The 22,461-nt window shown below is 43.8% G+C and overlaps 1 protein-coding gene across 3 annotated transcripts in view; it reads left to right on the top strand.

Moving 5' to 3' along the window:
• fat2 (FAT atypical cadherin 2) overlaps positions 1-22,461 on the top strand; it is an 89,285-nt gene that overhangs the window by 61,392 nt on the left and 5,432 nt on the right. The window contains exons 20-29 of one of the 3 annotated variants that reach the window (XM_080416770.1): positions 2,553-2,750; positions 2,950-3,568; positions 4,757-4,957; positions 7,425-7,582; positions 13,732-14,200; positions 15,600-15,753; positions 18,433-18,532; positions 18,878-19,026; positions 19,144-19,167; positions 19,334-19,614. In XM_080416770.1, the coding sequence (XP_080272896.1) occupies positions 2,553-2,750; positions 2,950-3,568; positions 4,757-4,957; positions 7,425-7,582; positions 13,732-14,200; positions 15,600-15,753; positions 18,433-18,532; positions 18,878-19,026; positions 19,144-19,167; positions 19,334-19,614 (2,353 nt within the window). The remainder of the gene's footprint in view (positions 1-2,552; positions 2,751-2,949; positions 3,569-4,756; positions 4,958-7,424; positions 7,583-13,731; positions 14,201-15,599; positions 15,754-18,432; positions 18,533-18,877; positions 19,027-19,143; positions 19,168-19,333; positions 19,615-22,461) is intronic. The other 2 variants (XM_080416771.1, XM_080416772.1) reach the window with 2 other exon arrangements.

Genomic DNA, 22,461 nt, shown 5'->3' on the forward strand with positions numbered 1-22,461 from the left:
ACAAAAGGTTAAGACTTAGACAGGGGGCCATTTTCGAATTGCAGCCTCCTGAAGGTGTATCTTTAGGGCAGTTTTGAAAGTGAGTAGGGTTTTACACTCCTTTACTCCTTTTGGTAGGGCATTCCACATTTTTGTTGAATAGCATGAGAACGAGTTCATTCCCTTTGTTGAGCCAAATATGGGTTGAACATGATTCGTGGAGCTGCCTCTGGTGTTATGATCGTGGACTTCATTAACGTTTTGGAAGTATTTTGACAAATACAGGGGGATACCAATGTTGTGGTGTATCTTGAAGACCAGGCCCATTGTAAGTTGCTGTACTCTGTCCTCAACCCTAAGCCATCCAATCCTAGCAAAATGAGCAGGGGTTAGATGGGTTATGTGATTGAGGCCAAGAAGTAGCATTACTAGTTTGTTTTGGGATGTGGGGGAGTGAAGTGTGAGTTGAGGAAATAAAGTAAAGTACTAAAAGCAAACTCATCTAAACTTTAAAGTAAAGTCCATATGGAAGGCATCCTGGCTGCGCAGCAGGACGGCAGCCTTTTTATCCTTTTATCTCCTTTGTCCACTTCCTCTTCAGGTGACGGACTGTTGAACACTGGAGAGAACTAGAGAGAGATAGAGAGATCTCACAGTCATGATGCAACTGTGTGTGTGTGTGTGTGTGTGTGTGTGTGTGTGTGTGTGTGTGTGTGTGTGTGTGTGTGTGTGTGTGTGTGTGTGTGTGTGTGTGTGTGTGTGTGTGTGTGTGTGTGTGTGTGTGTGTGTGTGTGTGTTAATGACTTCACGTGCAGTGTGTTAATGCCTTCACGTGCATCTGGCACAGCTTTTAGAAAGCTGTTCTAACTAATCAGCCGTCAGTCGCCAACAATTAAATGTCCTTCTGCCAGTCCACGTCCTCCCCCTCACTCTCTCTCTCTCTCTCTCTCCCTCCCTCCCTCTCTCTCTCTCTCTACCTGCTGTGGCGTGCCAGCTCTAATAAGTGCGTCTCCCTCAGTCCCAGCCAGTGTAGAAATGACTATTTGCTGAGCCAAACACTGACAGTGGTGTGTTGATAAATGCAGACCCCAGTGATCTGGGCCCCATCTGCTACCAGTAGCCCCCTCCTCTCTGCCGTTTGAGACCAGGAAGATGCCTCTGCTTGCAGAAAAGCAGACGGATCGGTTGTAAAACCACTGTCTGTCAATATCACATGCCTTTGTATGACTTTGTAAACGCATATTCAAATACTTGACTACTTTATTAGATGACATTATTGTAGAGCAACATTTTGCAGAGAAAATAATGTATTTTTGAGTGGCACTTGTTGAGAGAAAAAAAAGTTTAATTTAGCCTATAGCCTATTTTCTTGAAGTGATTTATTATATTTGTAGGATTTTAGCATTATGTTTTTCAAATATGTCCTCGCATAGAAATCCATCATTTTACATCTATACGTCCTGGACTAATGTGCGTCTTTGATCCAGCGTGTGAGGTAATGATGTGAGAATAAGACATGTGTATGTATGACAACCCCCCCTCCCGAGACTCTAATTGATAGTAGCTGACAAAGATGCTCAAATACTAAATTGGAATGCATTTAAATGAGCTTTCTTTTCTTTTTCTTCCCGGCCTTTTTCTTTTTAGCTTAATTTGTTAATAGAAAGATGCCTTTGGAGCTGCCCTGTACAACCAGTGTGGTTGTACTAATTGGCCAGTGGAAACTGTCCAATGCAGCTGTAGTCACCTTTGGCCATGGAGCAGTTCCATTGGAGCAGTTGGAGGTTACGCGTGTTTCCCATTAACTTTGTCCATTTTGAATTTTCCCCGTCGATCCAATAATCTAATTCACGGACCAGCTCCTCTAAACTGTGCTGCTGCTATGCCCAACATCGAATTTTTTTCCAATACACATTTTGTGACAGTCATCGTGGTAATGTGTGGTACAGTATGGTATCAGTATGGGTAGAAGCATGCTTTTCAGGAAATGGAATGGATCCAATGCAGTTATTATTTAGTCACAAGCTGTTGCTAATACTTGTCATTGGTTCAATATTTATTTAACCCACAGGCATACTTAACCACTTTCACGTTTAAAATGTACGATGAAGTAGGGCATTGGATCTCAAAGTGGGGTCCGGGGACCCCCAGGGGTCCTTGAGGGGGCACCAGGAGGTCCCCAGCAAAATTAGTTAATATTAGCATCACAATCATTTCAACCACTTTAACCGTATTTTATATTTTGGCTTTAAAAAATAGCAGATATACAAGCATAGATCTGCTATTTTTTTTTATATAAATCTTGAACATTTTTGCAAATCTTTGTATATATATATTTTTTAAAGCAAACATTTGTAATTCAAATCTTTGCTTCTGGGGGTCCCTGGAACAAAATGCTTTGAGATGGGGGTCCGCGGCCAAATACATTTTGGGGGTCCTTGACGTAAAAAGGTTTGAGAACCATTCTGTGAGAAAAAAAATATGAAATAGAAATATGGAGATACAAAGTTTCTGCCCGACAGCAACGGTATAATCTCCTGATAATATGATGTGATCCCATCTCTGTCTTCCAGGAGGGCGAGTCAGTAGGCAGCAGCGTCCTGCAGCTAGTGGTGAGTGACAGGGACACCCCCCAGAACGGGCCCCCCTTCTCCTTCCACATCGTCAGTGGCAACGAGGACCGCCGTTTCCACGTGGACCAGGGTGGCCTGCTCTCGCTCTCGTCTCAGCTCAGGAAGAGAGTGAAGCCGCAGCATCAGCTCAAAATACAAGTAAGCAGAGCAATGCCACGCTCCCGTTCAGAGTGGAAAACACGCTCAATAGTGTTAAGAAGTTTACTTTAATTGCCACATGGACATTTTGGCCGAGGTGCCCTTCTTCAGTGTGGCTACTGTCAAATTTCCGTGAAATAGTTTGTTGAAACAGTGGTATTATAATGATTATCATTATGTACTGTATGTATTGTAATAGGTGACAGACAGCGGGCACCCACCCCTCTCGTCCATCTGTGTGGTCAACATAAACGTCACCGAGCAGAGCAAGTATCCTCCCTCCGTGGTGCCTTTGGAAGTCTTCATCACCACCACCACATCCGCCAGCAGCGAGCTGTTCGCCAACCGCGTCATCGGCAAGCTCCACGCCTCCGACCAGGACCTCCAAGACGTCCTGGTCTACAGCCTGGTCTCGGAAACCCCCGAGGGTCGCAGCCGGTTCTCCGTAGACGCGGCGGACGGTAAGATCTGGGCCGACGAAACCCTGGAGGCGGGCTCTTACTCTCTCAACATCAGCGTGAGCGACGGGAAGTTCGGCGTCTGGACGGCGGTCAGAGTGCACGTGTGGGCGGCGGAGCAGAGGGCGCTGGACTCCGGGCTGACGCTGCGGCTCGTCGGGATGTCCCCCCAGGAGTTTCTGGGGGATCACTGGAGGGGCCTGCAACGCACCCTGGGGCTTTCCCTGGGCATACCGAGGCAGGAGCTGCACCTGGCCAGCCTACAGCAGCAGCTAGCCAGCTCCCAGGCCTTGGAGGCCTTGCTGATATGGAGGCCTCCCTCCGGGGTGGCTCAGCCACTCCCTACCACCCGACTGGCAGGTGAGCCATTTAGCTCCTTTTTCCACCCCTTACTTTTTTCAGAAAAAGCTGTAATAGTCAAGTTGGATAGCTTTGACAGATTAGGGGAGGCACAGCAGGAAGGATTTGATAGGATCAGCAAGGATACATGGATCCAGAGAGTGGATGTCACTATTTCATCACCAAACACTGACCATAAAAGATATACCCAGTGCTTTGTATAAATACTTTTGTACAACCCTACTTTTATACTTCTACACTTCTATTCTGTCATATTCCATTGCACTTCCCTCGATTTATCAGTAAAATTATCACAGTAGTCATAACGATGTAAAGAACTCACGGAATAATTAGATTTTAGACATTGCTACTGTACTGTCCTTATTTTTGAAATATTGAGCGATAAACATCATCTATAGGCACATGTGCATGCATGTGTTACACAATAATGTGAACAATCCAATAAGCCAAAGGCTTCGGTTCTAAAGAGTGACCATAAATGGGGAGACACCACACAAAACCACAGAGTGAGGCAAGAAGTCAATGTTCTTTTATTCAACCTAATACTAATAAAAGTAGAGCAGTGGAATGGGGCAGGGGCGTAGGAGGGGAATGCATAAATCCAATGTTCAATGGGTGAAGCGTCCAGAGCCGTCCAGTGTTAAAAGCCATGTAAAACTGTAAGATGCAGTCATTAAATGCCATAGGTTCCAGTATCTAAAATCCAATCACAGCAGAATAAGTGTCTTGTGCATCTACTTCCCTATCCAATGGGGGGGGGGGGGGGTTTCTGTTTGGGTCCAAGTTCTTCCTCCTCTGTTCTTGTGGAGGTCTGCTTTTCCGTGTCTAGGCCTACACTACCTCACTTTCCAACAGTGGCCTTTAAATAGGGAGAGCCTTCCAGCCCAGCACCAATAGCAGCCTGCAATAGAGTAATTAGCTCATGCCCTGCACCTGTTCAACTCACTTGTCCAAATGAAGTCCTCAATGCTGAACTGCTTGCACTGCCACTGTAGACTGCTTCCAAAACACTGCTTACTAACATAAAATGAAATAATAAAGAAAAGCATGCATGCACACAACATCTAAAGGAATCAACACAAAGCCAGCTATAATACAAATGAATAAGCTGTCTGTCAGCATGACACACGCACGCACAGACGCATGTACACCCATTCCAGTAAATATGTTCTGCCGCTGTTGTTGCAGGCATTATGTCTGACATGGAGGACTCCCTGGGCCTGAGCATCCAGAGGGTCAGTCATAATGGCTGCGTGGACGCTGGCTGTCCCCCTCGGGGCTGCAGGAACGTTGTGCGGCTGACAGGGGAGAGGCTGAACCACTATGCAACAGCCAGAGCTGGCTACATCACCCCGCAACACGCCTGGGAGAGCGTCTGTCCTTGTAATGGTACGTGTGTGTGTGTGTGTGTGTGTGTGTGCGTGCGTGCGTGTGTGCGTGCGTGCGTGTACTTCTCCATATGCTCCTATGTGTCATGTCATTGTGGGCTCATGTGAATGCCACTGTCTTTGCCAATAACTGACTAGATGTTCCGCCACCACACATGTTTGGATGACCACTCCTATGATCAAACCAGCTGGAAAGCATTTATGCCTCAATTCAGAGTCCGACCAATGACAACACAATGTCTTACATCTGACATTCCAAATTGACATGGAGCTCACGGTATTTTCAACTGAACCACCATACCGTATGCAGACATCTGTCTCTTCCCCTTTTCTAAGCGTCTTCAGGGATTTTGTTCTGACATTCCTATGGGGATTAGGCACAACAGAAGTACAAAAGGTACTCAGACATCTTCTACGGGCCCTGCATGGCATTATCTGCTTTACCCGGAGTTGTTCTCATGGAAGTAGATGTATTCAAGAGATGTTCCGTTCACCTAAGTTATCGCCTCTGTATTTTGACTATGCCGGATACTTCTCAGGCCTTAAGAGACTTAATGAATATTTGATAAGGAGCTACTCTGCGTGATATACAAGTCACGGGGGGGGGACGGACGGACAGACAGACAGACGGACAGATTTGGAGAAGGAGTAGAAGTCTACACACTCATTCTGAAAGTCATTATTCATTTAATTCAATCCACAAACCAGAAACAAACTGAGAGGCAAGTGCATTTCTAATTCGGCCCCCCTCCTTTTTCCCCTCTACACCAAATGTCTTTTGCGTTGTGAGCTCATGGATGGACCACAAAGTTCATGTTATTAAGCGGAATCACATGAACTAGTGGTAGCTGGCCAAGAAGATGCAATAAGCAACTTTTGAGAAACTTTTTGAGAAAACTTTGTAGTGTGAGCTGTAGGTGATTAATTTGGCCTTTTCCAGGAAAAGATCAAACAAAACAGGAGAAACATATATTTATGTATTTTTCCTCCAGTGCTTTGACTGCGTGGCTTTGAGATCTGGAATCACACATTAGGTTTAATTTACTCTGTGTTTCATCTCCAGACTCGGCTGTCAGATTTTTTTTTTTGTTCAAGGTTTTTTTATTTTATATTTTCACATACAGGTCTATAATAATGAGTATACAAAAAACAGTGAATGTATGTTAACCCTCCCACCCCCCAAAAGTTCCCGCTCCGAAAGAGCCACAACCCTGTTTTCTCCTTGTACCATTAAAACAAAAGACAATACAGAAAAATAAGACACAATTGCAATGAAAAATGAAAACAAGTCAGAAAATAAATAAAATAAAAATAAAGTGTACACAGTAGAATATATATATTATTAAAGAAGGATTTTAAATGAAGTAAAAAAAGAAATATATATATATATACACAAAAAATATAATACAAAAACAAATTCAGTGGGGTCAATTTATGGGTCATTAATGTCAGCAGCTTTCAGTCTCTCTATATATGTTAAAAAAGGTTGCCAGATGGTGTAAAATTTCAGAGCACACCCCCTTGTGGAGTAGCGAATTTTCTCCAAAGTCAAATGATGCATAACATCATTAACCCATGATTTGAAAGTTGGTGGGAGTTTTTCTTTCCATTTAAGCAGTATCAGACGCCTAGCCAAAAGGGATGCAAAGGCTATCATATTTCTTTCTTGGTGACTAAGTTGTACATCATCTCTTTCTTGTGGAACAACTCCAAACACTGCAATAGAAGCAGAAGGTTCTATGGGCACTTCTAACACTTCTGAGAAGGTTTTAAATATTAATTGCCAGAATGTGAATAACTTTGGACAAAACCAGAATGCATGTGCAAGGGTGGCTTGATCATGTCTGCAACGATCACATATTGGATCCATGTCAGGCACAAATTTAGCTAGTTTTACTTTGGACCAGTGGAGGCGATGCAGAACCTTAAACTGGATGATAGTATGTCTTAAACAAATTGAAGAGGAGTGTATTCTATCCAAGGCCTCCCTCCAAACATCATTAGAGATATCTGTCCCCAAGTCTCCCTCCCATTGATTTTTTAATAAGGTTAGTGGTTCCAAATTCGGCTGTCAGATTTGACGGAAATAGAATATAGACAAGGGTGGTTTCTCTAAAGGTTTACTCGGCCAGGATTTGCCAGTGGAAAGATTGAAAAAGTTATTTCAGATACCCTGTCTGCTTCAAAAACCACAGAATGGCGAGCTAAGTCTAATTTTTTATCAGTCCAAGCCCTCTAAGCAACTTTCAACTCAACACGTTGGCTACATTTAACAAAAGAATGACACATGTCAAAAGTAAGTCCGGTTGCACACTGAGTTTTGAGTCACGTGAAAATAATTCTTAAGGGAACAGCTTGAAGGGAAGAGCTGCCGTCCTTAACCTTTGTATTTGCTGTCCTTAACCTTTTTGTATTTATTTGAAAAGGTAGATTTCCGTGCGTTGGCTGAAACTTCTATTCCATTTCAGAGTCGGCAGTGCGTTTGGATGGTCAGGGCTACTTGAAGTACCTCCACCACATGGACGAGGACAGTCAGAGTTTCAGGCTGTCCCTGAGGTTCAGAACCTTTCAGGATCAGGGCCTCATCGTGACGGCCAACGGCTCCACAGACTGGGGAACCTTACAGGTATGTCTCCTATGCATGACGAAAGGTTGTTTTTATTGTATTAAACATAGCCCTGAAATCTGACAATTACACAACAGCCATTTTCATCTGGGTCGTTGCTGCTGTGAGGAGTATTATGCCCAATTTATGCTCTGTCGTACAGAGGTGTCACGTGTCGAAAGTCGGGCTTTAATGGGAGCATGATATGACATGTGACACATTGGTCATATACAGGATTCAGAAGTCAACTGGGTCTGGTTACAATATCTGAAAAGGTCACAAATTGTTTAAACTACCAAGAAGACACATAAAGACTCTCTTAATTGCCATGCTGCACATTAAAATCCTGTGTTAATTTAGCTCCAATCATTTAAAAAGTAAGGGTCCATTCTGGTCACTGCATTCTCAGAGTTAAATTAAGAAAAAAGCAATCCCCTTTTTCTAATCACTGCTGTAATGCCAAGTAATGAAAAGTGACAGCTTTGGAAAAGTACCACAAAGTCACAACAACTAAAGCTGCTGTCTTCAAATATCCCACAACCCTGATGGTTCTCTCTTGCCAAGTCCTGCAGATCACCACAAGGAAATATATCATGCATGCATCTCTGGGCAGCGTAGTGTTTCATGTGGTTATTTTTTTTACGCGTAAATGTCTGATTGCATATCAGACATCCCGGCTAATCCCTGCTTGTCTGGAAAAGGTGGAACATTCCTGGACAGATTATAAAAAAACCCAATGATACCTCTCTCTTATCAAATAATTTGCCCCTATTTGAAGTTAATCAGCTCATCGGTGACCTTTTTACTTATGTTGTGCCGAGTGCTGGCTCTACGTGCGTGTGTGCCCTTTTCATCAAAATCCACGGCAACGGTGGGAAAGGCACTTCTCCTAGAGTCTAAATGAAAAGCTTGCGGCCTTTGCAGATTCATCAATGTCTTTCTTTTTCTTCCCCCAATCACTGAGGGAAGAGAGGACAGTGCAGGGTCTTCTATACCACATTAAAGGGGCCTAGTTTAAACAGAATAATGAATCATTGTATTCTCTGAGAGGCATGAATAATTCTCCAAACGGATGAAAAAAGAAAGAAAGGCCGATCTGGACTTGAAATTGCGTGCAATGTCTCCCCTAGGGTTTTTCTCATTTTGCGACATCCAGGCACTCCCCCGATAGATAGAATGTTCAATGGTTTTGACGCTGAGAAGCATCAAAAGTGGCATTCACTATACCCCCCACCCCCCGCCCCCTCAAGGTTCTACCTCTTGGGAGTTTTGAATCTTGGTTTACCATGTGCGTGTATGTGAAAGTGTCCCCGTCTGTTTCTTTGCGGAGGGAAAATTGCTTCAAAAGGAATGGCTAAACATGGTCATCTGAGAACCCCCCCCCCCCCCCCCCATCCCCAACCTTTTCTTTTCAATCACTTCATAGTGACTTCCTCGTGATACGTGCCACAATCCATGCCCCCCCCCCCTCCCTCCCTTGAGAGGAAGGCCCATGCGCACCTTAATGCCTTATCAACTCCCGCATCTCATCAATATGCAAAGTTTATAAAGAGTAACAAAAGAGAGCGCAAAATTAAGCCCAGACCTGTTTGCAGCTGCTAATTCGTTTTTTTGCGTCTGCACACATCTTCCATCACGTTATCACCTTTGAAATGGAAATCGCGAAGCCATGTGAACGAATGAGGCGTTGTGGCAAGCTGTGCAGAAGAAAAGGTTACAAAAAGGGAAACACCATTCTCTATATGGAGTGACGGCTCAGATGTGGAATCATCAAGGGAGGAGAGCAGCTCGAAGACGTGGCGGCGAATGCAGATGCAAATACCCTATACTGTTAGCTGTCCGAGTTTACATACTGACTACGCACACATCACAGCATCTTTAGTCGGCATCATCACTGCTACCTCCTCAGCCGCCTTCTACAAACACGACTTGCATTTCATTTGTTTAGATTTAATCATTGAACAGACACTCTTACCCAGACTGAGTTACAATGAGCAACTAGGGCTTGCTTGGTCTGTGCAAGGACATTAATACAGGACACAATCCTTGTGTGGATTGAAGCTGTGGCCTTCTATTTACTGAACAGTCTCTCTAACCTCTGGTGCACCATGCTGTCCCATTCCACTGTCCCAATGCGTGCCTGTGACAGCAGGGGTGTGTGAAGCGCTGTGTTTGATCATATATAGTGCAAAGCTGTTTGCTAGTCTTACACATACACCAGTTGTCTCAGTGAATCAACTCAGACATTACTAATTGATACCACCAAGTAAAGGTTTGACCAGAACGGAGGCTTTTTGCTTCCCTGAAGCTTTCCCCACTGTTTGTGTACATTTTGTGTGCAGCCGCACAGTATGTGCGCCTATACAGTACATTAAACGTCGGCTTACATGGACATGCATGTGGACGCAATTGATGATCCAACACGATACAAATCTATTTATAGCGCATCTCTGCTTCATGGGCTCTGCTACATCTCTGCTACACCCGTGAATAATTGAACATTAAAAAGAACATAGAGAGAGGAGAGGATTTGGGACACTGGTCATGACCGGCATTTGAACCCATGAGCCACCAACGTATAACCGGAGTTGGACTTCGTTACTCGTACAGTGTTTGGAGTAGACGCCACTAGCCTTGAACCACTGACGCAGTTGAAAGGAGTCCACTTGAAAGCATCCAGCGGGACTCAGACACGACAGGCCCTCTCCCCACCCTGTGCCCGAATCAGACCCCAATTTCACACCACATCATGTAAAATGAAGTGAAATGTGAAAAAGTTGTGTGGAACGAGGGGCCAGACGTACCCCAGTCCTGTCATCTTTGAGATGTGAAATTTACAGTAAATGTTGAATTTTTAGTTTTTCCCACTGCCGGTGGCCGCTCTTCTCTGAGGCAACTTAATCCCTTACTGTAGGTCCTACATATGCCTACTTTGTTGCATGAAGAATAGCTGATCTAAAAGTTCACTATGCACAGCAAGATGCCGAAGCTTGTTGATCTGCAGTTTTTGCTATTTTTAAAATATATTTTTGGGGCTTTTCTGCCTTTATTGATAGTATACAGTGTAGATAGACAGGAAACAGGGAGAGAGAGAGATGGGGAAAGACACGCAGCAAAGGTCGTCGGGAACGGGATTCGAACCCACGACGCGCTGTCAGGCTACATTAGAGCCTATAAGTGGTATGCGCCTGAACAGCTAAGCCAGCGGGTGGCCCGTTATTGCAATTTTGACAATTTTGTAAAACTCTTAAAAAAAAATGTTCGCCTTTAATTGTTTTTAAAGACCTGAACCCTATTTTTAGACAATTTCTTTGGAACGCGAACGAAGGCTGAGTGTAAATATTACTGGAACTGGTCCATTTGTCCTTGTTTGTTTTTTTGCCAAATAACTAGAGGTTCAGAGATCTCTGTACCTGTCTGTATACCTCTGGGTCCCTTCTATGCCCATATAGGGAGATTTCTGTATCTGTCAGTCCTTGTCCCTTTTATGCCCATATATGGAGATCCCTGATCTCATTAGTATCTGCCCATATATTGGCATGCCGGCGGTTGTTCAGCGGTTCTGGAAAACCACATTACTGAACTACTCGACGGCAGGCACCGCACTCCCTTTAGTCCTTGCTGATACACGCACCAATATATGGTCGGATCTGTCATCTCTGTACAACCGGATCTCCATATACAGTATGCCTATATATGGGTATATCGGGTTTGTTAATGGTTATGTGTGAGGCATAGTGACATGCCTACAGTATATTTCGCCGTATCAGGTTTGTTTATGGTTGGTTATGTCTGAGTCAGAGTGCTGTGGTCCACCTGCCGGCCGGCCTGCCCTCCCATTACCCAATTTTTAAGTAATTGCAAGCAGCGTCGCTTTGTCCTCTTTGCTATTATTCATCCTCTCCTGGAAACTCACCAAACTCATTCATCACCCCAGCGGTTTGTAAAAGTCATCTCAACAGTAGTGAAGACTCAAATAGCACACTCTGGCAGAGACAGTAAAAACACCCTGCTGGTTCCTCTGGCTACTTTAAGTACTTCTGAAAATTTTGAAAAATGTTCAAAATAATGACACCAAGAATTGACTTTGTAGATCATCTAGCTTTGCTATTTTTGCATTAAAAACAAAATAATAACATGCACAAAATAGGAACGCCATGTTGAAAAAAGTGGTTAAACTCTGACACACACACACACACACACACACACACACATACACACACACAGCCTCGCCTACTGTATACCTTGCACCCTCTCACTCTCTCGCCTCTTCCCTCCTTATGTTTTCTATCCTGCCTTTCTCTCCTTTGCATCCTTCCTCCAAACCCTGACGCCCCCAGCTCCTCCCTCCTCCTCCTCCTCTTTCTAGGAGTGAGGAGGGAGAAGGACAGAGTGACTAGGACGGAGGCTCACCCTCCTGCAGCAATTAAAGTGAATAGAACCAAGCATTATCAATAATGCATGGAGAGGGGGGGGGGGGTACGGTAATGCACAACAGGGTCACGCTTGCCAATTTGCTGTATATATGCTGCGTGTGTATTTTTAATGGGGGTGGGGGGGGTTTGCAGTACATGAAAAAATATTTGAATACATGAGAGGAGAGTGAAATTCTGCTGGGAGGATGTGTGTGTGTGTGTGTGTGTGTGTGTGTGTGTGTGTGTGTGTGTGTGTGTGTGTGTGTGTGTGTGTGTGTGTGTGTGTGTGTGTGTGTGTGTGTGTGTGTGTGTGTGTGTGTGTGTGTGTGTGTGTGTGTGTGTGTGTGTGTGTGTGTGTGTGTGTGGGCGCGTGCGTGCGTGCGTGCGTGTGTGTGTGTGTGTACTGTAAATATAACATGCAGCACTACTAGACAGTGTCAATATTGAATGAGATGGTGACACTGACCGGTGCTATGGTAAAGTTTTTACTGTGCGTGAGAGAATGTCGGACAAGACTTTTACAGTATTAAGAACGTACTCAACGTTTAATAATGCATGTACGGATGCTTTTGTTTACTTATCGCTTTTATTTCCTCCATCTGTGTGCACATTTTCTGAAAGCTTACGGATATGAAAATTACATTATCTGTTAGCTGCCACTTGACTAAAGCAACGCCACTTGCAATGCCACTTGCGTTTTAAACGTATACATACACAAAAGTTTAAAATGGCTGTATAAATGGGACGTTAGACAGAGATGAGGCAGCCCATTACAATAATGGGCCCTATGGCAGCAAAACGCACTGGAGCCCTATTATCTATTAAAGCCCTCCTATCTATTAAACAATAAAATCTATGAACCTTGGCATCTTTTGAGGGGGCCCCTGTCAAGCCAAGGCCCTTGGGATCTCCCTAACATATCACACCTGCTTGCAGCTGTACGACAAATGAAGAAGAGAACATAATACGTGTGCCCCCGTTGCTTAGCCAGTCGGCATGCATAGCACATACTGCAGCAGACCTTCTGCTGTAGCAATGTCATGCATTTGAATCCGGCTCATGAACTGCACTTTCACTCGGCTCTTCTTTCATCATTTGTAATGAAGCAGAAATGCCACAAGAAGATGTATTATGCAGTATATAAACCAATGTGTAAAATTTACCTTTTTTTTGTCTCCCCGCTTCCTCTTTAAATTCAACCACTCAGAAGTGGAAACAGTGTCATCAATTCTGCTTTATAAAATACATTTTTTTTGGGTGTGTTTTAAAGGTCACAGCCACAGGTAATGATTGACTTGGGTTTTGAATTCATGTCAACAAAAAATTATACCCATAACTGGTATTAAACGATATGCCATCCACTATACTTTTGGTAGACCAGGATACATTTTTTCTTTAAAAGTGTTTATTCTGAGTTTCTCTCATTCAGGCAGTACTGTATGTAGGGCAGTAATGGAGGCTGACACTGACTTTCTTGAGAAACTGATGACTGATAATGGGTGGGAGGAAGGGGTCGTGTCTTGGAAGCTTACTGTAAATGAAAAATCTTGATGCAGCAGAGGAATGTTGCAGAGCCAACACGTTTAATAAATGTCAGTAAATGCATCAATTGGATGATATGAACTGGGAATTGGGTCATTACAGATTCAGGAGGTAACCTTCAGGTTTAGATACAAAATGCTTTGTTTCTCTGTTTAATTGACCATACTGTAACACATTAATCAATGGATAATTTCCCACTATTTCCTCCCTCAGCTGACCAATGGTGAGTTGCGGTTCAGGTATCTCTGTGGCAACGGCCCTACTGGTTCCTTGCTGGTGAGGGCTGCTCCTGTGTCAGATGGTCGCTGGCATCACGTCCTCCTGGAAGTGAACTCAACCTCCCTGAAGCTGACCATGGACCAGCAGCACCCTGCCTTGGCTGTCCTCAGCCAGCCCTGCCGCATGATGCGCTCCCACGCCGCTTTGCTCTTCGCCTCCCCGGCCCAGGACTCGGACGGAAATTCGGTCCGACTCGACGCCCAAGGGTCCCCGGCCAACTTCATTGGCTGTCTGGAGGGCCTGGAATTCAACGGCGAGCCAATCAGAGTGGGAGATGCCGGCGAGTGGGCGGGGTCTGGGAGCAGGAGGGTGTTTGGCGTGTACCAGTGCTGTGGCCAGGCAGACACCTGCACCCACAGCCCCTGTCAGAATGGCGGCGACTGCGAAGAGGACGTAAATGGAGGTGAGTGTAGCGTAAATCATTGAGGGCCCTCAAATTGCTTTTGTGATTTCAAATTTCTTTAGTGTAATTCATACTTAAATACATATTAGTTACTGATTCCCTAAATAAAAAGCAAGTCTTTTGCACACCTACAAAGGCGGCAGGTGCGTAGGAGAAGACCAAACAAGGGCCCCAACGTACTGAAAGAAAAAAATCCTCTTCAAATGCAATTAAAAAGTTAAATGGGAATAACGTTTCGATCTGAACCGGAACGTTGTTATTCCCATTAAAACTTTTTAATTGCATTTGAAGACGTGTGCGGGAGTTTTTTCTTTCAGTAGCTGATTCCCAAAATTTGTTATTTTCAGCAAGCGATGCTATCATATGACGAAGTATAGCTTAGGCTTCATTCACAAATAATCACAAATATATTCTTAAGATGTATCTATTTCTTGACTGTAAATTATCTATTTCTTGAGAATATTACCATATTTTGTTATTTGTTAAATATTGCTAAACTACCTCATCTCTTTATACTGCAGTAAGACGCATCCTAGATGTGTATACTAGAGGCTGTGCATTAGCCAGTACAGCACAGTAGTAATATTTTGCTGGTTAATCCGATGACATCAATCAGAACTGTAGAAGATAGAAAGAAAAACCACACAGACACACACACACACACACACACACACACACACACACACACACACACACACACACACACACACACACACACACACACACACACACACACACACACACACACACACACACACACACACACACTTTCAGTTACACCTCAGGCACAGTTGCACAATACACTGCTGAACAACAAATGCATATATTATTTCCCCAATGATAAATTCCCGTAAGGAAAATGCAATCCGTATCTGTTGCGCATCACACCTAAGGTTTGGATTAGGACTTTCTTTTTTCCATTCATTGGGGTGTTGTTTCTTTCACACAAACACACACACACACACACACACACACACACACACACACACACACACACCACACCACACCACACCACACCACATCACACACACACACACACACACACACACACACACACACACACACTCAATGGTGCACTGTTATAAAGGACTTCGATTTTAACTCATAGCAAGCAGCAGACCCAAGGTTGGGCCACATATAGCCTGAAAAATATTGAACTCGGGTTGGGAAGGTCAAATCACGGTGGAAAGCTCGGTTAGAACTCTCGTGTTGATCCAATAATAGTGTTATTTATTCAAGGTGTGTGTGTGCGTGTGCGTGTGCGTGTGCGCGTGTGCGTGTGCGGGGGGGGGGGGGGTGTTATGGGGGTGCTTGAAATTGAAATGTCTGAGAACCACTGATCTACCCGTTTACATTATAGAGTATTAGGAGTGAGCCATGTGTTGTGTTTCCTCTCCAGAAGCACGCTGCAGGTGTCCAGGGAACTACCATGGTTCCCACTGTGAGCTGGTTGATAACCCGTGCCTCTCTCAGCCCTGTACACACGGAGAAGTGTGTGTGCCCAAGGCTCAAGGTTACATCTGCAACTGCACGCAGGACGTAGCTGACGCTAGGTAAGGCATGCACAAACATGAATGTACACATGATTACAAATTAACCTGTGCTCACACGCGCATGCATGTGTGTGCGTACGCACACACACACACACACACACACACACACTCAGACACACGCGCGTGCGCTTGATAGATATTAGATTAGATACACACAAGAATACAGAGACATGGACATGTTTTCAAAATAACGAATTCAGACACAGACACACACACACACACACACACACACACACACACAACCTCGCGATGACCCAAGGGTTTCCCGCTCACATCACAAACAAAGTCCACTCATCGTAGAGTGGAATTATTGTCCATTCACATATCCCCCTTTTGCTCCAATAACATTGCACAATCAGGACCACTGCGATTAGTTCTCTATATGTGGGTTTCTGATTAACTCTGAGCATAAAGAATGATGTCAGGTGGACCGCACAGGAGTGTGTGTGTGTGTGTGTGTGTGTGTGTGTGTGTGTGTGTGTGTGTGTGTGTGTGTGTGTGTGTGTGTGTGTGTGTGTGTGTGTGTGTGTGTGTGTGTGTGTGTGTGTGTGTGTGTGTGTGTGTGTGTGTGTGTGTGTGTGTGTGTGTGTGTGTGTGTGCGTGCGTGCGTGCGCGCGCGTGTGGAAAGACAGATGTATTTTCCATTTTGTTACGGTACCGTATGTTAATCTTCAGAATTCATGTTTTGTCACACAATAGTGGTGCTGTGCATTGGTGCCATGGCCTTCCGCCAATAAACGCCTCTTAACCCCTGGGTCACGCGTTGAGCATGCAACACAGAGAAGGTCACACGTGATGGTCTGTTAGAGCACTGTTTCTCAACCTGTGGGCCGGGGCCCACTGCTGGGCCATGAGGATATTGAATATTTTAATAATAATATAATTGATGTAAAAAAAAAAGCGAAAAAGAAAACAATATATACATATGGGATCGGCTCTTTTGTCACGGTTACGCTCCCAACCAGTGGGTGGACTTAGCTTTAGGGTTACAGAGTATACACATTCACACACAACGCCACACGCAGAGAAGAACGGTAGCAGTACAGAGTACAGACGGCACTAAAGTTATAAAGGACTTTGATTTTGGGGCCGTGTCCACACAATGCGTTTTATGCACGGGGGACCGCTTTGGAGATCCATAGCGCTCGCACAGAGCATTTATTCACCAGCGCAATGTTCACACGTACGCCGTTGTTATTTGCACAAATAGCTTAGCTGTGTGAAACAATGTAAGCATGGACTTCTTATGGTTGTGGTAACGACTTACGTCTCGATGTCAATGTCCGTCTGTGTTATTAAAAAATAAATGTCATTGTAATGTTTTCTTTAAAACTTTGGAAAACTAGTTTTGATCCAAGCCGCAACACATTAGATCATAAAATAAACATGCTTTGAAACTGAACGATTGATCATAAAATAAACATTCTTTGAAACTGAACGATTGATCATAAAATAAACATGCTTTGAAAATGCACGATTGATCATAAAATAAACATGCTTTGAAAATGCACGATGGTCAGGCCCCGAACACTTTAAAGATTTTCAAGTGAGTGAGGAGGATCAACAGGAGAATGGCGCACACCAGTATTGATGAGGGGCTGCTGACCTTGGTAAATACGTCTAAAAGTGAAGAAAGGGCTGCACACTCATAGCCACGATGCAGGGCAATTTATTGATACTAACGTTTCGACCTGGAAAGGTCTTCTTCAGGGAGTAACAAGAGTATCATGGGCAGTATCATGGTCGGTACCATGGTCAATATCATGGTCAATATCATGGTCAGTATCATGGTCAGTATCATGTCAGTGACCATCCATCAAACTTACCTCAATAACTTCATCAACCTGTGTTTCGAGGCTTTATAGTCCCCAATAGGAAATTTTTAACATCAGGCTCATGGTACACAACAAAATGTCCAGTCTAATTTTCTTCTGTAAATTGCCATATATTATACCCTAAGCCTCAATATAAAATGTAAGTTATGGACAAACTTTAGTTTTATATTGAGGCTGCTTTGTTGGCCAGGATGTTGGCTAATATAACATAAAACGTTAATTATACCGCAAAGGCCTGTTAGTGTTACTGCAGGACAGCTATAGTCAGAAGTACATTAAATGGAAGTACAATAAATGGAAAACAGTATGCCAACAGTATTTGATCTATCACTGCAAAACGCCCAAGTGAATCTGAATAAGGTCACTTTGCAATTCACACAGCAGTGCAGCAGTGCAGATATGCAACTGCAATTCACAGTATCCTGCCTACTGCAGGCTCATTATACAACACAGTACTGTACTTTGCTATGCATCACCTGGTGCAATTAATCTTCTATGCCATATCTCATGGGACAAAAGCGGGGGGAAAATAGTGTAATGTTGAAAACCAGCATGCATCTACAACATGCATGCTGAAAAAAACAAAACACCTAAAGGCTTTTCCTGCGGCAAAATAAATGTGGTATGCAGCGTTCCATGTGCGAACCATCAAAAGCATAATGCAAAAGCATAATGAAAATGCATACAGTATCTCATAAGAAATTACACATAAATGCATGTCAAGTATTCAAAAAGAAAAAAAAGAAAACAAAATAATAATAAACCACTGGTCTCATATTACACATGACATTTCTACACCCTGGAGACCACCAGAAATAATCCCCTCTGCTCTCTGCTCTGTCAGGTGCCATAACCTGGTTGATGCCTGTACCCCCAACTCCTGTCCAGGACAATTTGACTGCAAGTTCTCTGAGGGCTTGATCCACTGCGACCCACTGCCACAGGTGAGTTCAGTCCACCAGAACGGAGACATGCCTCATGCCATGGAGAGTTATCCATTTGAACCCAAGCATCCATATTCCAGGGGAACATTAGCCAAAAATAGCCGATCTGCAAGCTCATAACGTGTCATTGTGATGTATTAATTGTGAGCTTGCAGATATCTGATCAAGATATGGTGTGACTGTGTAGGCAGGAAAAAGCGGTCCAATTGCAGTTGGAACTCTGCAGTCTTGAATCAAATAAAATGTGTTATCCAGTGTCTGTCAGTCAGTCACTCAATCAATCAATCAATCAATCAATCAGTGTGTCAATTCATTATCCAATCAATCAATATGTCTGCCTCTCAGGTGTCTCCAGTGATTGGATATGTGGAAATCATGGAGATATCGGCCAGTGTTCTAGGTTTACTCCTCCTGGTGGGTGTGTTTGTCTGCATCAGGAAACGTTACGTCCAACAGAACAAGAAGAAACCAGTGTGTGTCCAGGACTCCAATGGGTAAGAGCAGAAAGCACAGATCACAGAACAATGTGGCAAACCTACGTTTCTCTGTGGGATTAGTCTTTATAACCAGGAACTCAAATCAGAGTCTTTTTGTTCTTTCTTTCACTGCAGCTTTCCCTTCATATCATCTTTCAGGTGAATTGAATTCACACATAGGAACTGAAATGCAAAAAAAAAAGCGTACTGTATTTATAAAAAAAAAAAAAAAAATACAAGGAATAGAATTAAATAAACATATGGCAAACAACAATAAAAAATAATACACAATAAATCTTAAATTGAATCTTATTCATATTCACAGCTATTTCCAGCCCAATCTGACCAAGGGCATCATGGTCAACAACCAGCAATTGAATCCCATTGAGATGAACTCACTTGGCTCCATCAACGACCTGGACAACACACCGTTTCGCTCACTCCGCCCCCGTAGTCAGGTCGGCCCGCCGAGAGGGGGAGGGGGAGGGGTCATCTCCCCGAAGACGCAGTGTCCAGTTGTGTGCAGTGTGGCCCCCAACCTTCCTGCACGACCTCCCTCCAGCTCTGATAATGACTCCATCAGGAAGAATCACTGGGACTATGAAGGTAGGATACAATAGGAGAATGTGAGATACTCGCCAGCGAATATTTCGCTATTCATATAGTTGACGGCGACGCCTCATTCATACAGTTTGATGCCAGAAAAAAAACACTACTCGCTGCGTAATATTTTGTGTGAATTAATTGCAAAAACTTGTGTGTAAAAGGCCTGAGGCTCTCAGATTTCGTGGCTGAGACCAGTATGTGCAAAACTCACCTGCCAGGGTTCTCACCCACACCAAGCCCTGGCAGCACATCACCCCCACCTGTATGCACCTGCACTGGCTCCCGGGTTATTTTCCACATCACCTAGAAATCTCTCCATGCCCTTGCCCCCCAGTAGCTGTCTGATCTCCTACATCATACTTCTACAGTCATCTCTCCACCAGCATGCAAACTTTTGGTGCCTTCAGTGTGGCAGAGACCCACCCTCTGGAACACTCTCCCGATAGAGAGTTGTAACACGCCAACACAGGTTTAAGTCTGCCCTAAAAAGGCATCTGTTCCCCAAGGCCTTTGACTGTTAGTTTTGTTCAGTTTTCTTTGTTTTGGTGTTAAGCGTCCTTGGGTTAGTGGAAAGGCGATATATAAATCTAAGTTATTATTATTAAAGTGCCCTTGAGCCAGTACGAAAACAAGACTAAACAAGCCTAGTTTGGTGGGACCCTGGTTACGGCTGGTATTGGAACATTCTCTGAAAATGATACTACTTCCCTCTTATTTGTGATCTAATCTTTGTTCTGTTCTCGAATTCCCAAATGTTCTGTTCCCAAATGAGTGTGTAGGGTGGGTGATGGCTGATTTAAGCAATCACACCTGGCCTGAGTCAAACTAGACTCTGAGCACAGTGTACTAACACCTATATTAAGCCAATTGATACACACAGGATAAAACAAGCAATCCCCGCACAGACTTGACAGAGAGCCTCCGTCATGACAGTTAGTTTCATCTATTCTTGTCATTATTCTTTTTTTCTGTGTGGGGATAACTACCTTGAGGTTAATTTCTGTGTGGGGATAAATACCTTGAGGTTACATCTAAGCTGAGTTTATATTATCTTGTTTTGCTGGAAATAGACTTTGAATGGAAATCCTGTCATGACAGTGTCTCTCCATCTCTCTGTTTGTGTGTGGGACTGGGGATGGCTGATTTATCCTGTGTGCATTGATTAGCTTTATACATTTGTGTAGTCACACCCAGCTCAGAATCTATTTGTTTAAATCAGGCCAGGTGTGACTGCTTAAAACGGCCATCATCCACCCTACAGAGTTAATTCCAGACCCCTACTGTACCTGTTTTTTCTTTCACGCACGCACACACTTTTTGTCCAGTTACTTTATTGGACATCATTTGGTTTGAATACAAGAACACAGCTTTCACATGGCTGGTGTGGGATAAAGGACATGCATAGGTTTCTGTGTGTCTGAGTTTGTTAGGAAATCAGAATGAGGAAATGGGAGAGAGGCACATTGCTGTCTGTTCGCACAGGGTCATGCCTGTAGAACCCCCGTCCCCCACCATAGAAAGGCCCGTGCAAACAGAGTCCTATGTTTTCATCATCTTGCACACCACCTCTGAAATTGCCGTCCGACGAGTGGCTTTGATTTTTTCAATCAGCCCAGTTTGATTCCTGTGTTGTTTTTTTGATGCGTTAAAAACTGATTGACCAATAAGAAATTGCATTGGACAATAGTTTGCTCACTGCACGAGTGAGTGATTGTCGCGCATGTGTGGAGTCAATCAGTTGAGTGGAGCTACAATATAAGTTTCACAATTCCCCCCGCTATTGTTTGCTGGCTGCGTAGGACAACTGTAGCTCAAGGTCATTTGTGGGCATTTAACGTAGCTATGCACGCATAGCAGCTCATCATGGAAACACAAGACATTGATTAAATTCTTGCACACGCTCACAGATCAAGGCGTGCGAGTCCTGATACGGTCAGGAAATAACAAAGACATTCCTCTTTGTTTCATCTTCCCTGTATATATTTGCCTTTATGTGTCACTCTCTGTCTCACTCTTTTTCTCTTTGTCATATTCCGTTTCTATCCATCTCTCCTTCCTTAATTTAATTTTCAGATGTAACTGCATATTTCCCTTGCTCTGTCTCTCTCTCTCTCTCTCTCGCTCCGCTCTCTCGCTCTCTCTCTCTCTCTCTCTCTCTCTCTCTTTCTCTCTCTCTCTCTCCATTTCTCTCTCTCGTATCGGTGTCTGTCTCTAATTGTTCTGTCACTGTCTCTTGTCTCAGTATGTCTCTCTTGTTCCTCTCACCCGCCTTTTCACTGAAGCTTTTCACATGCCAAATCACCTGAGGGAACAATCACTTGTACAAACAGATAATATTAATAATTCCCTCTGCGCACACACACACACACACACACACACACACACACACACACACACACACACACACACACACACACACACACACACACACACACACACAAATTGTACATGCTGAGTGTCAGTCATCATGCCGTCCCCATGCACTGCCTGCATAACAGATTCATCATGTCAAAGTAATCGGAACCCATGGACTTATTAGTAACGAAAAATGATATTGTTATTCTAGTTACTATTAAAAAACAACAGTCTCCAGTCCATTGATGCTGTCTTTGGATCCATGTACCTCTACTTGGTTTTAGAATAGAAGATTCATTTTCATTTGAGTCTATAAGCCACACTGTCCATGATACTGACATGATACTGACCATGATACTAACATGATACTGATCATGATAATAACATGATGATACTGACCATGATACTGACATGATACTGACATGATACTGACATGATGATACTGACAAGATACTGACATGATGATACTGACATGATACTGACCATGATACT

This window comes from Gymnoscopelus braueri (assembly GCF_963280865.1).
Source record: "Gymnoscopelus braueri genome assembly, chromosome: 20".
In the NCBI taxonomy this organism is placed as follows: Eukaryota; Metazoa; Chordata; class Actinopteri; order Myctophiformes; family Myctophidae; genus Gymnoscopelus; species Gymnoscopelus braueri.